General features: G+C 35.7%; 1 protein-coding gene across 1 annotated transcript in view; it reads left to right on the top strand.

Moving 5' to 3' along the window:
* The window catches only part of AASDHPPT (aminoadipate-semialdehyde dehydrogenase-phosphopantetheinyl transferase), a 34,032-nt gene extending 19,625 nt beyond the window's left edge, over positions 1-14,407 (top strand). Inside the window, exons 3-6 of the mRNA XM_036745765.1 lie at positions 5,015-5,136; positions 5,627-5,788; positions 12,513-12,590; positions 13,759-14,407. Coding sequence (XP_036601660.1) covers positions 5,015-5,136; positions 5,627-5,788; positions 12,513-12,590; positions 13,759-13,923 — 527 coding nt within the window. The 3' untranslated portion in view covers positions 13,924-14,407. The remainder of the gene's footprint in view (positions 1-5,014; positions 5,137-5,626; positions 5,789-12,512; positions 12,591-13,758) is intronic.
* Positions 14,408-15,515: the final 1,108 nt, after the last annotated feature.

Raw genomic sequence — 15,515 nt, 5'->3', positions numbered from 1 at the left:
CTTAAGAACACCCATTTTAATCGTATATTCTAGAATTTTCACAGAATTTAAAGTAAAAATCAATCATTTGCTATTGGCAGAATTGACAATATTGTAGTGCCTCTCATATTTTTCGTGATTTTTCAAATTTTACCAATAGTAGCTCAACTGTTACATCCAGAAGGTATATCCATACCCTGGGGAGTATCATAGTTCATCCAGCTGGCTCATGAAAGTCAGAGATGTTCACTTCCTTATTGAACTCCTTTTTAGCTTTTTTTTTTTTGCTCTTCAATTTTGTGTCTAAAATTGGTTCTTGATAAAGAATACAGAAACAAAATAAGAATTGGGTAGTTCAGCTATCTCTAAGTAATAGTTTATGCTTATTTCCTTGCCCATGACCAGTGGCCCCTCTAATTTTTCTTTAAAAAACCCTTTTTGTTGTCTTTAGCAGTTATTAAATCAGCAAACATTTATTAATTGTCTATTACGTGTCAGACATCTTGCTAAGCACTGGAGGTAGAAAGAAAGGTAAAACAAGCAAAAAAAAAAAACCAAACTACCCCATATCTGTCAGGAGCTCCTAAGCCAATGAGGGGAGACAACATGTAAGCAACTATGTACAAAGCTATACACAGTAGAAACAGGAGATAATCTACGAGAGGCACTAAAATTAAGGAGGATTATGAAAAGCTTTCTGCATAAGGTAGGAGTTTAGTTGAAGGAATCCATGAAGGCCAGGAGGAAAGGATGAGGAAAGGAGAGCTTTCCAGGCATGGGATAGAAAATTCCTGGAATATGGAGATGAAGTTTCTTGTTCTAAGAATAGTAAGGAGGCCAGTATCAGTGGATCAAAGGGGAGGTGTGTAAGGTATAAGAAAACTATAAAGGTGTGTGGGAGATGAGACAGTTTATGAGTGATTTTGAACACCAAACAAATAATTTTATATTTGATTCAGAAGGTAATAGGGAACTACTGGAGTTGACTGATGAGGGAGGTGATGTGGTTAAACCTATGCTTTAGGAAGATCACTTTGGCAGTTGAGTAGAAGCTGGACTGGAGGAGGGAGAGATTTGTGGCAGACAGACCAATTAGAAAGCCATTAAATATGCTAGATGCGAGGTGATAAGGGTTTGTATGTGGGTGGTGGCAGTGTCAGAGGAAAGAAGGGGGCATATACAAGAGATGTTACAAAAATTGACTGGTCTTAGCAACAGACCTGATATGGAGTGGGTGAGAGAGAGTGAGGAATCAAGCAAGATAGGTTGTAAGCCCAGGTGACTTGGGGGATAGTGCCCTGGACAGTAATGGGGAAGTCTAGAAGGGGAGAAGGATTGGGGAGAAGATAATGAATTCAGTTTTGAGCATGAGTTTAAGATGTCTGTAGGATATTTAGTTTGTTTTTTTTTTTGGAGGGGGGGAGGCAGGGCAATTGGGGTTAAGTGACTTGCCCAAGGTCACACAACTAGTGTGTCAAGTGTTTAAGGCCAGATTTACACTCCGGTCCTCCTGACTCCAGGGTCGGTGCTCTACTCACTGCACCCCCTAGCTGCCCCCAGGACATTTAATTTGAAATGTCTGTTAGAGAGTTGGTGATATGAGACTGGAGGTCAGCAGAGATGTTAGGGCTGGATAAGTAAATTTGAGAATGCCGATGAGCATAGAGATAATAATTGAATACATGTAAGCTGATGATATTACCATGTGACATAGTATAGAGAGGAGAAGAGAAGAAGAACTAGGACAGAGTCCTCTGAGAGACCCTACTGCTTAACAAGCATGAACTGGATGAAGAGCCAACAAAGGAGACTGAGGAATAGTCTGATAGGTAGGAGGAAAACAAGGAGAAAGTTGTGTCCCCCAGACCAAGAGAGTTTGTATCAATGAGGTGATGGTGATTGCCAGTGTCAGAGCTTGCAGAGAAGTCAAGATGAGGATTGAGAAAATCCCATTAGATTGGTTTATTAAGACCATTAGTAACTTTGGAAAAGGCACTTTTGGTTAAATGAAGAGGTTGGAAGCCAGACTGTAGAGAGTTAACAAAAGGATAAGAAGAAAGGAAGTGAGCCTTTCACCCTTCTCAAGGAGTTTAGCCACAAAGGGCAGGAGAGATATGGGAAGGTAGTGGGGATAGATGGATGAAGGGAGAATTTTTTGAGGATGGGGAGAAATGGGCACTTTTGTAGTCAAGAAGGGTGCAGCTAGTAAATAGAGAGAGCTTGAAGATAAGTGAGAGAGTGATGATAGAGGGATCGATCTGCTGAAGAAGCAGAATGGAATGGGATCGTTTGGGAATGTAGAGAGGTTAGATTTGACAAAGAGAAGAACCACCTTTTCATAAGAAGAAGGAAGTGGCAGAAGGCATCTGTGCAGTGTAAGATGAGGAGGAAGAGTTTCTGGCAAATGGCTTCAGTTTTTTTCCAGTAAAATATGAAGCAAATTTCTCAGCTGAGTGGGTTGTGAAGGAGGAGCCATGGGAGATTTACAGAACGATAAAAAGTTTTGGATGAGCCACTGTGATGAATGGAATGATGACTTAATTAGGGAGGTGTAGAAGGTGCTGCCTTGCAGCAGTGAGGGTCCACTTGAGTTTATGTGACATAAACTTCAGTGTGGCAGTTGCATGATTTTTTTTCCGCTATTGTTCAGCATGACTTGTGTAGAAACAAAGGCATTATGTAGTTTGTGTGATCCAAGGCTGAGACTTAACTAGGCATTATGGGCAATATGACAAGGGGGTAAGGAACTCGAGAAGAGGGCAGTATAGAGTTGAACTGGTTTCCTAAGGGGTCAAAGTGATGAAGGGAGGAGAGTGTAGCTACTGCTAGGGCAGTAATCTGGAAGAGAATTGAGAGATTGAAGGATTGGAGATCTTGATATGAAGAAAGAACTGGATATTTGGGGATGTAAGGCAGAAGGAAAGGTGACGCATAACTAAAAGATTGTGATAAGATAAAAGGATTTCAGAGTTCACAAACATTGAAGTGGAATATTTGTTGGTGGTGGCAAGATTGAAGGTATGACCATCATTGACATCATTGTGTGTGGCTGAGTTGGGGTGGAGGCATAGGATATGTGAAATGAGTAATTTGAGAAACTCTGAGGGAGTATCAGTATGTATGTTGAAATTCCCTAGTGTGAGAGCAGGAATCAGGAAGGAGAAAGAATGAGCCAGGCAGTGAACTCATTGAGGAAAGAAAGAAGGGCCATAGCTACCAGAATGTTGATTGGGTGGTAGGTATGAACTGAGTGAACCTCAGAGGAGGAGAGTTTACTGAGTCCTGGTGGTAGTAGGAAAGTGACAGTGGGAATCAAGTGCAAGGGAATGAGTGAAAGTTCAGCCATTAGTAGAAAGGGCAGCCAGGGATGCCCTGTCATCCAAAGGGAGCTACGTTTGAGTGAGAGCTGGAAGACAGTGAAAAAGAAAAAGATTGAAGATGAAAGCTAGTCTTATTGCCCATGGAATAGACATTCCAGACTCCATAGTTGAAGGTGTGAGTAACTTTGGAGTGGGAAGTGAGGAGTCTTGGGGGTGAGGGGAGAACTTAAGGGGAATAGTAATACAAGATCAGGCAGTGTGGGATGAGGAATGTGGTTTGAATGCTGATCCATAGGTGTCCAGGATGACAGCAATGGGGACAGTATGACCTGAGGGAAGCTTGTTAATAAATATTAAGGGAAATTTTTAGATAGATTTCTTTTAATATCCATAGTCGGATTTTGGCTTCAAGCAGCACTTCATTATTCCTGACATATTCTTACGGTGTTACTCAGTAGAATGCTAAAGCATTGAATTCATCCTATTACCTGCCTTCCAATCTGCCTGTCTCCTCTTTAAACCATACGTTTTCATGTATTCACAATTCACATTGGTCTCTTTAGACGCTTCATATTTTCTGCTTGTTTGGAATCTTTTGTTTTTTAGTAATCATGACAAGCTTCCACCCTTCTTAAGTCTAATTCCTCTATATAATTTTAGACTTTATGAACCCAACCACATTTTCCCTGAATTCTTGGATACTCATTTTCCTCCAAAATATATGTTCAACTCTATTTCACCATTCTTCTTAAATATGTCTTGAATAATGTATACTCTTATGTTATCATGTTTTAGTTCTAAATTATTTCATGCCAAGTCTGTGGCCATTTAATTCCTTGAATTAAGCTTTTTGATCATCTAGTTTAATACGTATACTCAGTGCATTTATATTTAGACATAGATGAAGCTACTTTAATATAATCCTTCTTTCTACATCTTGTCTCTTGTGAATTGCTGGGCTTATCCATTAATATTCTTTTTCCTGTATCTTGTTTGCTTCTCTGTATTTTCCACCATCAGATGTTTACTACCAGGTCTTCCTTTATTTTCTGAACCCTCTCCCTTCAGTTGTTAACAGTGCTTTTAACATCACCTGTTCACCTTAGGGGCTTCAATTTCTTGCCCAAGAGTTTGGAATATTTGTAATAAGAGTCACTGGAAGTGGATAGTTGTATTCATATTTGACAAGCCTTTGTTGGCTCTCCACTTATGTCCAGAAATAGGCCATGGGAAGATAGCATCATTTCTCATGGTTCATACCCTTATAACATATGGCCACCCTGCTGCTCGCCATTCACCAATGCTCATCTCTTCTTCCTCTGAGTAATATTGAAGGCACTTTAGCTGCCGGCATTTGTCTCATCATTTTCTGTTCTGGCACCCCTTAGTGCGATGCCATTCTAACAGAGTCATAAGTTCACGCTACCTTTGTGATGGAAATGGTTCCTTAGTCTTTGGTATATTTTATTGTTTTAAAATGTTTTATTTGTGTATTAATTTCCATTTTTCAGTCTTCTTCCATTATTTCATTTGGGTAATGGAAGAAAAAGTCAAAAAGGAACCTATTTTGAATAAAACATTTAAGCTATTACATAATAAAATTATAGGGAACAACAGTGAAGTAGACGATGATAATATTTCTAGACGTCATATTGGAAAATGTTTCCCAAATGTTAAAATAGCTAATTGTAATACCATGTTTTCTCAATTGACAGGCCGAAGCTCAATCCCAGAATTCTTTCGCATTATGAATAGACAGTTTACAGAGAAAGAATGGAAGACAATCAAAGCCTTTGAAGATGAATGGACCCAGCTGGATACATTTTATAGGCATTGGGTAAGCTTTTATTCTGATTTTGATAATCAAAGTTTATGTAATAGAGACCCCATTATTCCAGATAAAAATTGGAAACAAAAGTATTTCAGATCATCACAAGTTCAGCTATTACTTGATTTAAGTGAGTTATCAGTTATGGCTTGGAAATTATTATTTTATACAGTATTTTATGGTAATAGAATTTGGTACCACAACATTTGACCAGTATTTTTTTGAAGAATGGAGATTTTGCATTATTAAAGATATAAAATGTCACCATTTCTAAATTACTTTTTTTTTCATGAATCATATGAATGAAATCCAGGATGTGTTTAGCTCTGTGCTGTTTCTATGGGAGCAAGAAAACACTTTGTAGCAATAGTGTGTTTGGGGGAAAGTAATGTAGAATCACAGAACCAAACATGTAGGGCCTACGGATTGTATATTGTTTGAAACAACATTTTATCTGCCAAATGCTTTAACTGTAACATCAAATCTTTTGGTATTTTAGGCCCTAAAAGAAAGCTTCTTAAAAGCCATTGGGGTTGGAATAGGATTTAAACTACAGCGAATCGAGTTTAATATATCCCCACTGCATCTGGAAGTAGGCAAAGTATATAGAGAAACAAATATGCTACTTGATGGAGAAGAGGAAGAAGAATGGGCATTTGAGGTAAAGAAATCAGCTTTTTTCACATTCTTGGTATGTTTTAACTAATTTGAATTGCCATATGTATATTGAATATTATATTTCACTTTCTAAAAATAAGTACATTGCAACTTCTAGTAGTTTGAACTAAGTATTTCCACTGCTGCACCTATCACCGTTCTTAACCTCTGTCAGTCTGGCTTTTTCTTGCTTCCTCATTCTACTTAAATTGCTCTATTTAGAGGTCACTAACAACCTCCTAATCATACTCCCTTAACCCCAAAACTCCAGTGACTCCCAAGACAAATCATACTATTTTCTTTTCTCTAAACACATGTTACACATGTGCCTGGGACATAGAAGGTGCTTAATAAATGCTTTTTGATTGGCAAACATCTGTGCCACCCCCAACATCTCTGCTTATGAGAATCCTAACCATCCTTCAACCAGATCAAATGCCACCTTTTTCATGAAGGTTCTCCTTATAACCCAGTGCTTTGTTATTTCTTTCCACCTCAACCATGGTAGCATTTTTGAACATTTTGTATGGCAGATGATTATCATATGAGGCAATTTTCAATCTCTGTACTGGTTTTATCTTTCCCATTACTAAAATATACTTGTCCTCCAAAGTTTGGTTCCTTTCATTTATTAGGTGTTAGTGAAATATTTGTTCGATTGAATAATTGTTCCTATAGGAATGTTATGATCAAAATCAAAGTAAACTGAAGCCCACAGTTCCAAGCACAGTTTATTGACAGAGTGCAAATTTGCTAATAAACAGAGTCTGAGACCCCTCCAAAAAGCTAAAACCCCAAATGAGGGGGACATCTCTCTCTTATGGACAAAAGGGAGGAGTATCCAGAATAGAAGGCTGCATCATAGATGGGGGAAACAATATGATTGGTTACAGAGTTAAATCACCAATGTGATACCTACAGCAGCTGCTATGAATGTGCAGGTGGAATTTCCAGGTTTGAATTGCAAAATACAACACACACTCTTGCTCAAAGATGAAACCAAGATATTTATTCAGATACCAAAAACCCAAATCGACCATAGTAACAAAGAAACTTGTACACATTTTCAATGCAAGGAGCACCACCATCCCCAAGCTTTCCCTCTGTCAGGCCTCCCCACAAACAAGCTCCCTTAGGCAAAATCACTTTCTCTCTCACTCACGCTAGCTGCTCTTTCTCTGCTCTGCCTGCTGTCTCTCTCCCAGCTCTGCCTCACTCCCACTTCCTGCTCTACCTGTTTGGCAAGCTTCTCCCACCACAGACTCATGGGACCCAGGCTTCCATGTGACCCAGGCTCAAAGCAGGTCACATAGGCCTATTAATGGGCGAGAAAGATTTTCCCATTCCACTAACAGTACATGGTTACAGAGTCTGTAGCATCAGAGGCATGCAGAATAATATGATTGGCTAGATAGTAGGAATGAGGGGCTAGCAACAATCCCTCTTTCCATCCTGTTGTCAGAAGTATTCATTGCCCTACCTGTAAGGACAGTTTAGTGTAAGTGGACCAGACTACCTTGGATAACAGACCAGACTCCATTGCGTGCTCCTACATTTTTCAGGGACAACAAATTTCCTTGAGGCAAGAATAGAACAGATTTAACTGGGAGAGAGTGAGTGATTTATAGAAAAGCTGACTTTCCAAACTTAAGTCTGAGACAAATGAAACATTACTAGGGCAATTACAAAAATGTCGACAGTGGTACAGAATGAAATCAATAACAAAATAGAATCAATTTGATTTTCCTAATTTCGTTGTTGACTGTTGTTAACTGCATGTTAAAATGAGGAATATCATCCAAAAATGGCATAGTAAAGGCTTTTTATAATGAACAAATTGATGTCAAACCATTATCATTTTTAACTAATATAAATAAAAATATCAGGAGAAAATGTGTTCATTTGTAGATACTTATTTTTCAGAGAAATTTGCATTCAGGTTCTGAGTGTTAGTAATTCCATTTAGAACATTTGTCTCACATCATAGAAGATTTAGAATTTAGTTTTCAGAAAAGACCTGATAAAGTAGTTTTGCATATATTCACACATGCGTTAAACTCTCATCTCTGGAATCTAAAAACAGTAAAACTTGATGAAATAAGACATATATTTACAGTGACATTAATTTTCAAATGTTTTCATGCCTCAGTCTCATGAGGGGGAATATTTGCTTTCCATGGTCCATCTTAAAATGTTTTCCATGGCCCAAGGTTAGGGAAGTCATTTGAAGGAAGGATCTTTTTGAAGTTTACACCTGTCATCTTGTGATTCTCCACATACGTATTTAGATATTTTTATGACTCTGAGTTCTCTTTAGTATAGTCTCTTCCTCCACTATTGCAGATTGCAATTCATACTAGAAGTTCTCACCTGATGTATTTCTTATCCATGGCCTTTTATAAATCCTCTAGAGAATGTGTATACATTATACTGGAGGTTTTACTCTTAACTGCATGTATAGATATATAAGAAATCAGTGATTACCCTTTCCTCTCATTATATGTCCTTTACTTCTTCTTGATAGCCATTCACTTTGATAATTGTATACCACTTCCTACATGCAAGTAATCCTTAGAGATTTTCTTCAACCTATATAATTATACTATGTGTATTTTCATTGCTGTTTGGATAATTTGCAATTTTAATTCCTGTTAATATTCTGGTTTCATAATTTACAAACATTGCATTATTGGGAGAATATTACTGATAAAATATGAGTTTGGGGGTCCATAACTTTTCTAATGTGACTTACACTACCCAATTCTTTCTATTAAATTCTCAGTGCAGGACAGTGTCCATCAGCAGAGCCTTTTGAAGATGAGTAGACCAAATTAGTTGCCCTTTTCTGCACAATGTGCACTTTCACCTGCTTGCTTTTTACTGTGTAGATTGCTAGGCTGATCTCTTTTGAGTATCTGTTCATCTGATATAGGAAAATGAATATAGTTTTCCAGAGGTTGATCAATACAGTTAACACAGCATCCTCTGTGAAAAAGTGTGTGTCACCATCTTTAGGCCAGCCTTCCATTGGACATCACATAGGATATTACCCATAACAGTGTTGAGCACCTTTAGGTAATATATATTTCTTTGTTTTGTGGCTTGATAATTAGAGAATTGTTCAACAAAATTTTCTCTCTGTCTTAGGATCTCAGTATATACTTTCAAGACTCCTTGTTGGAGGAGAGTGAGTCAGGCTTTGTTTTGTTATACCTAGTCAATAAAATTTAATTCAACAGATTTATTAATCACCTATTATGTATGAAGCATTATATCATGATCTGTGTATAGTGAAGAAGAAAGACACGAGTTGACTGTCTGAAATATGACTTAATGAGAAGAAAGAAAAAAGGAGAGTATAAAATAGCTTCACGTGGGTTTCTTTTCAAGGCAATAGCCAGACAACAGCTAAGTTCAGCTACTGTTTTTACTAAGCTATTTGTAGAAATCTGCTAATTGAAGGCCAAATCCACTTGAAAAAGCAGTTCTAAATAACTAGAGAAAAAGAAAGGAAGCCCACTGTGTTAAAGAAATTTGCTTAGAAGTTCCCTGTGACAGAGTCCCTGGTATCAGTGAAAAGGCTTAGCCCATTGCTGACTATGATAAGTTATCCATGAGAATTAACAGTACGAGTTACAGAACTGACAACCTGTTTCAGACAAGAGGTCAAGATGAATAGTCCGGTGTCTTGCAGAAATTTTGCTTTCTTTGTGCTTTTGCCGATGGCAAAATACAGCCTACTACATTCACAAAATGCATATTGGTCTTCATACTGTGAGATGATATTTGTAAAGTATATTGCAAACCTGAAAGTGCTATGTGGATGTAATATGTTATAACTGTTGATAGTATTACACTAAATGAGATTGTGGAAAGACTGGGGGAGTATCTTTCTCCTTAGCCCAGGGACTTAAAATTTATGTTGCCATGTGGGATTGTAAGATTTTGACCTTGTGAAGATGACTGATTTTTCCAGGGCTAACTGATACAAAAAGGAACAGGGGAGGAAGAGATATAAGGGATCAGGGTAGGTATAGAAGTATATGTGCTTGGTAGTAGTTGATGTTATAATGAAGCAACAACCAGTAAATGTATATTAAGTACCTACTTTGTGCCAGACTCTGTTCTAGGCACTAGGGATAGAAAAATTAAAATAATCATTATTTAAAAGAAGTTTACATTGAGTTTGGTTGTTAAAGTGGGTATGATACTCATCAGTGTACTCTAGACTGAATGTTAAATTATCAAATGATTGTGTAATAAGGAGTCCAAGTTTCTCTATGTCTAGAGTTACTACTGGGGGGATGGAAGGAAAAAGGGCAGGCGGGGGAAGATAGGATGACAAGAGCTTATAGTAGGAATTTATACACATACATGTCTGTATATATGTGCTTACATATATATGTGCACACACACAATTTTGTATATAATGCTCTAAACAGAAAAATGTTTTAGGATTAGAATTTTCTCATAAGACGTTTTTATAGTGTCTGCATCATATGGAACACTGTTCCAGGCCATTGCTAGGATGTGAAATAGCTTTATTTGCAAAAACATTAATTCTTAGTCATCTGTCCCCTGCATATCTTAAATATGCATCTTATATTTCTTGATTTTGCAGATTTTTCCATAACTTGCCTGAATATTGAATTCACTGCTATAGAAACATTACTCTATAAGGAAAATACCATGTAAACCTTAAAGCACAGTATAAATATGAGTTATGAAAAGATGAATATTATACATTAAGGAACTTTCTACATTTTTCACAGGCTGTGGCTTGCAATTTCATTTATAATAAAAACACCTTAAGATTTACCTTTAGATGGAAAGGGAGATCGTAGAAAGGATGCTTAAAATGAATGGCAGCTACATTATCCTTGGGAGGGAAAGTATAAAAATGGAATGTTACTCTCCTGAAGTTGTTTTTAAACTTACATCTCCGTATATACTGCAGTTTGTTTTATTCAATAAAGATTGTCCTAACAACTAGCCACTGTTTCATCTTTTTAGTAATACTGACTAATGCTAGATAGCTATATTATTGTATCTGAAATACATTTTAAAAGATTGTTTGGATTCAAATCTCAATCATCGTCTGTTTTCAAAAAGTAAAATAATCTTTCTGCTTACAAGAATAGGTAAGGTGTTTGAATAAAATAAATGAACTCAAACTGGCAAAGTAAATGGGATTATTTTAGGTCAATTTCAGTTTCAGTTTTAGTATCCACTACTTTTTATGGGTATAAAATCACATGGTTGGAAGAAGAGACCTTTGAAAATAAAGACCTTAATGTTTTTTAGATGGCTTTACGTTAACCTTTTGTACAATAATAGTGGGAGTCTACATTAGCAGTTAACATTGGAAAATCGCAACTTCTAACAATGCAGTACATGACCTCCTTAGGTTAATAACAGAGGCATTGAATAATATCCTCTCTGCTTTTGCTCTTTAAAATTTCATCCATGCCTCTGACAAGGGCTGAGTAGACAAGATGAAATTGACTTTGGACATCAGAATATAATTGTATCTTAACCCTCAGTGGAGATAAGAAAAATAGATAAATTGTGCAAGGCATTTTCAGTTCTACATATAGTGAAGAGAAACTGGATGATAATTTTGAACTATTGCCTTGTATAAAATAAGTAATAGAAATGCAAGAATTATGGTTTGAGTAATTCTATACGTGCATTTCTAGCCAAAACACATCTCTCTGTCATTATAGTTTTATAATACAGTGTTTTAGTTGAAGATAAAAAAATTGCTTGCCTTGCTCCAAGTTTTCTAGAACCAACAACTTTTTTCAGTAGTATCTCATGCTTATTCTCAGTTCAGAAGATACTCTATTAGCCAATAGACAATTGTTACACATTTGCTTAAAAATTCTTTTTATATTAAAAAACCCTTAGATAGTTTCCTTAATATTAAATAATAATCATATGATCACATTTTAAAGCATTTGCCTTTTTTTGTTTGTTTAGGCCTACTAAAATATTCTTTACATGTACCAGTTATATGAAAAAGAAATAACTCAATTTTTGCACATATCTCTCAATTTGAACAATTATTGCTTTCCATTTATATAGATTACTTTTGTTTCTAGTATATTCTAGAATCATCCTGACCTTTTAAACAGTAAAACTAAACAGCTAATTTGTGGTCTTTTATGACCTTTTACATTTTTTGTGAGACTTATATAATAATTTTCTATTTTGTTTTAAAAAATACTGCCATGTAATTTTCCTTATTAAACCTCTTTCCGTATGTTTCTTACTTCATGATATTATTAGATCGTAAAAGAGAAGGAAATATTAAATGAAAAGAAGAAGGAAGATGAAGCATAGAAAGTCTTTGCTCCTTTTAAAATAATATTTTCATATTTAAAATGAAAGTCTTATAGAAGAGCGCATTAGCAAAGTTTTTCTAAATTGAAAATTCTCTTTCATGTTTAAGGCTTCTTTAGTTATTCATATTCTTTCCTCCTTACAATCTCAACATCTGTTGCTTTTAATTTAAGCTGTTTGTTTTTCAGTGTGATGTATAGGAATTAAAAAAATTATGAGCATGTCATGATTTTTAATTTCTATTTTGTCTACATGTTGTAGTATGCTTAACTAAACATAGTCAAATGAGTTATTGTGATTAATAATAATAATAATATATACTAGTAAGACAAGCATGGACAACTTTAAACCTTCAATAAGATGTATTTATTTGCCTTTTCTAGGAAAGCAGATTGGATGAGTACCATCATATTGCAGTTGCTCTTAAGAAACCAGATGGACTAAGACCACAGAATCCTCAGGTAAAATATTAAATCCTTTTTATACAACTTTAAACATAATCAGTTAATATTGATTTTTGTTCCCTTATGATGGGAACAAAGAATTGGTTTATGTCAGGTTGGGTATAACTCTTACAGTTATAGAATTTTTTTTCATTAAGTTTCATTCTTAATGCTTCTGGCCAACTTTAACCAAGGATTTTAAATAGAATATTTACCAAGTAATTCATGTTTGAATACATGTAGTTTATTGCTTCAAAAAATTGCTAATTAACCTCTTAGAGCATCATATCCTGTGACCGCTATTTCAGTACCTACAGCACTGAATTCTTATTTGGTGAACTGGCTGTTTTGATCTTAATAGTCATTTAATTGAAACTGGGTGGATAATAGGCAATCTAATATTCAGTAGAAATGATGAAATATTCATTGGGGGGATGAAAAGGTAAGTTCTGAAAGTATTACAAATACTACTATGTTAAATGCAATGGATACTTAGTTCCGTAATTGCATTATGTGGCTAGTCCTAAGTTCCCCAGTTACTGTGTTCCCTTCCCTTAGTTATTTCAGTACTCTTCAGTCCAGATTAGTTAAACAGACATGTCTTTAGCACTTTTGGCTCTCAGGTGCTACATGTACAATGATGAAAAATGATATAGTCTATGCCTTCAAGCAGCTTATAATCACTAACAAGGGCAAGAGGGCAAGGAGCAGGATAAAGTGGACAAAGTCCATTAACAAAGGAGCATCGTCATTCTGTGTAAAAGTTATCTATTGAAAAGTTTTCTACTAGAGATGCCCTAATCTGATCATCCTGTTTCTCCCAGTTTTTAAACTTTGGCTCTGTCTTTGCTGCACAATAAAGTAAAGCTGTCTGGAGGCCCATTTGTTACGTCTGTGTCTCAGAAATTTCTGAGATACATGTTCTGACTTCAGGGAATTGTATAATTTTCTAAAGAAGCACTTCCTCTATATAATTAAATGAATTTTGTTGCCTCATCTTCACGTGTTATATATGTTGTTATTCTTGATATGCAATAATTCTTGAAATTCTACCACATGCTCAGTAGATGAAGTTGAATTTATTATTCCTAGCCTCTGATTTTGTCTTATTCTTTCTTAATTATAAAATAGATCTTAAAATAGCATGGATTTAAATAGGCTTACATTAAGCTCTTCATATTTATAGGTTCTTTCTCAAGACCATCCTGAGCTAACTATGTTACAGTTCACTTTTTTGACATTTGAAGATTTGGTAGCATCTGCTATTCCTTTGACCCCAGAAGATCCTTCTTACTGGGACAACTTTTGCTCCAGACAAGAGGAGCCACTTCGAAATAGTACAAGTTTGTGATAATGCTCAAGAAACAAAAGTGAAAAATGAAGACTTTAAAGAATCCCAGGGTTACCAGAAAATAGGTAATTAAAGGACTCAAATGGTATTTTACCAAGTTGGACCAAATTCTGGGATGTAAAAAAGGAGCCATGACTGTAATATGTGACATAAAAACAGACTTCTGGTATTACTAAATACCAAGATGGTACAGTAATATAAGCTTACTGTTTGTATTACTGCAACTAAATGACTTTGTGTATTGTTTAAAATGAAGTACTTTGGTCAATAAGCAAGCAAGTGTTTGTTGAACACCTACTATGTGCCAAACAGAGTGCTATCTGCTAAGGATGCGAAGAAGAAAATGCAACAGTTCTGTTTTCTACTGTAACAAATAAAAATTTTTCCTGTTTCTGTAAACAATGTCATTATTTGCTATTAAGCATTCTCTTATGAGTTACCATGCAAAGCATATAGAATAGTAAAAATAATTTTCATAGTAAAACAGGTGTTGACCATCTTTACATATATCCCAAAGAGAAACATTAAAAATCAAACTATCTTGGTACATCTGCACCTTTGGCCATGGTGTTTTCTTGTCTCTTACAGGATTGTTATGGGGTTTAAATGAAATAGTATATGTAATATGTTTTGAAAACTTCAAAGCATTATTTTCATAGTGGCTATTATTAATTTATCTTAGTCACCTCTATTTTGTTCAGGTTTTTATTACTTTAATTTATATTTTTCTTATCCTTAGTGATTTTGAAATTTTTTTTTCAGATGACTTGGGAGTTTGAATTTTCTGTTTTGTAAACTGTTCATATTCTTTATTTATCTAATAGGGTGTCACAATTGAAATATAATAAAAAGTTAAACTAAGATAGATCTCTGAGCAAGTTAACATTTATTAGCAGGGGCATGCTACCTATCAATAAATGGGTCTGTGGCTTGCCTCCATTTATGCCAGAGACCCCGAGGACAAAAACAGTTCCCCTTTTATAGGATTTTGGCGACTACAGAACAAAGAACAGAGCAGGGTAGATGACATCATGGGATTAAGGGGAACATGATTGGTTACAGAGCTCACGTGCAGGGAACAACATGATTAGCTGGAAGTTTGGTAATAGGGGCTAGTGACGATTCCTCTTCTCTCATGAAGCTAAGAAGATCTCATTGTTTGAGTCCAGGTGCAAGATAGTAGCCCAGACTTTTGGACAGCAAACCAGACATCCTTGAAGGATAACCTGGTGAAGTAAAGATATCAGGCCTGACCCCCTTTCTTTCACACACATTCCCCAAGGTTAGTAAAATTCCTTGAGGCAAGAAGAGCTGGATTTTAAAACTTAACCCATTACAGACCAACTGAACTCTGAGCTAAGTTCAGAGACAAAGAACCATGACTTAAAAAAGTTACAGAACAAAATCAACTACTTGTAAATATGATCAATAAGAAAATTATACAGAATCAGTCTTAATCTTCTCAAGAGAACGGCTCCTAATTTTAAAAATCGCCTTTTGTCCTTTGATATCACACTTTCAGAGGTCTTTAATGCAAACTTTTTTCTCCCAGTTTTTTTATGCCTGCATTGATTCTGTTTGTGTAAAAAGTT

Source organism: Trichosurus vulpecula, chromosome 2 (assembly GCF_011100635.1).
Source record: "Trichosurus vulpecula isolate mTriVul1 chromosome 2, mTriVul1.pri, whole genome shotgun sequence".
NCBI classification, from domain to species: domain Eukaryota; kingdom Metazoa; phylum Chordata; class Mammalia; order Diprotodontia; family Phalangeridae; genus Trichosurus; species Trichosurus vulpecula.
Note: the sequence above shows the minus strand (reverse complement) of the source record. Positions and strands in the feature narration are given on the sequence as shown.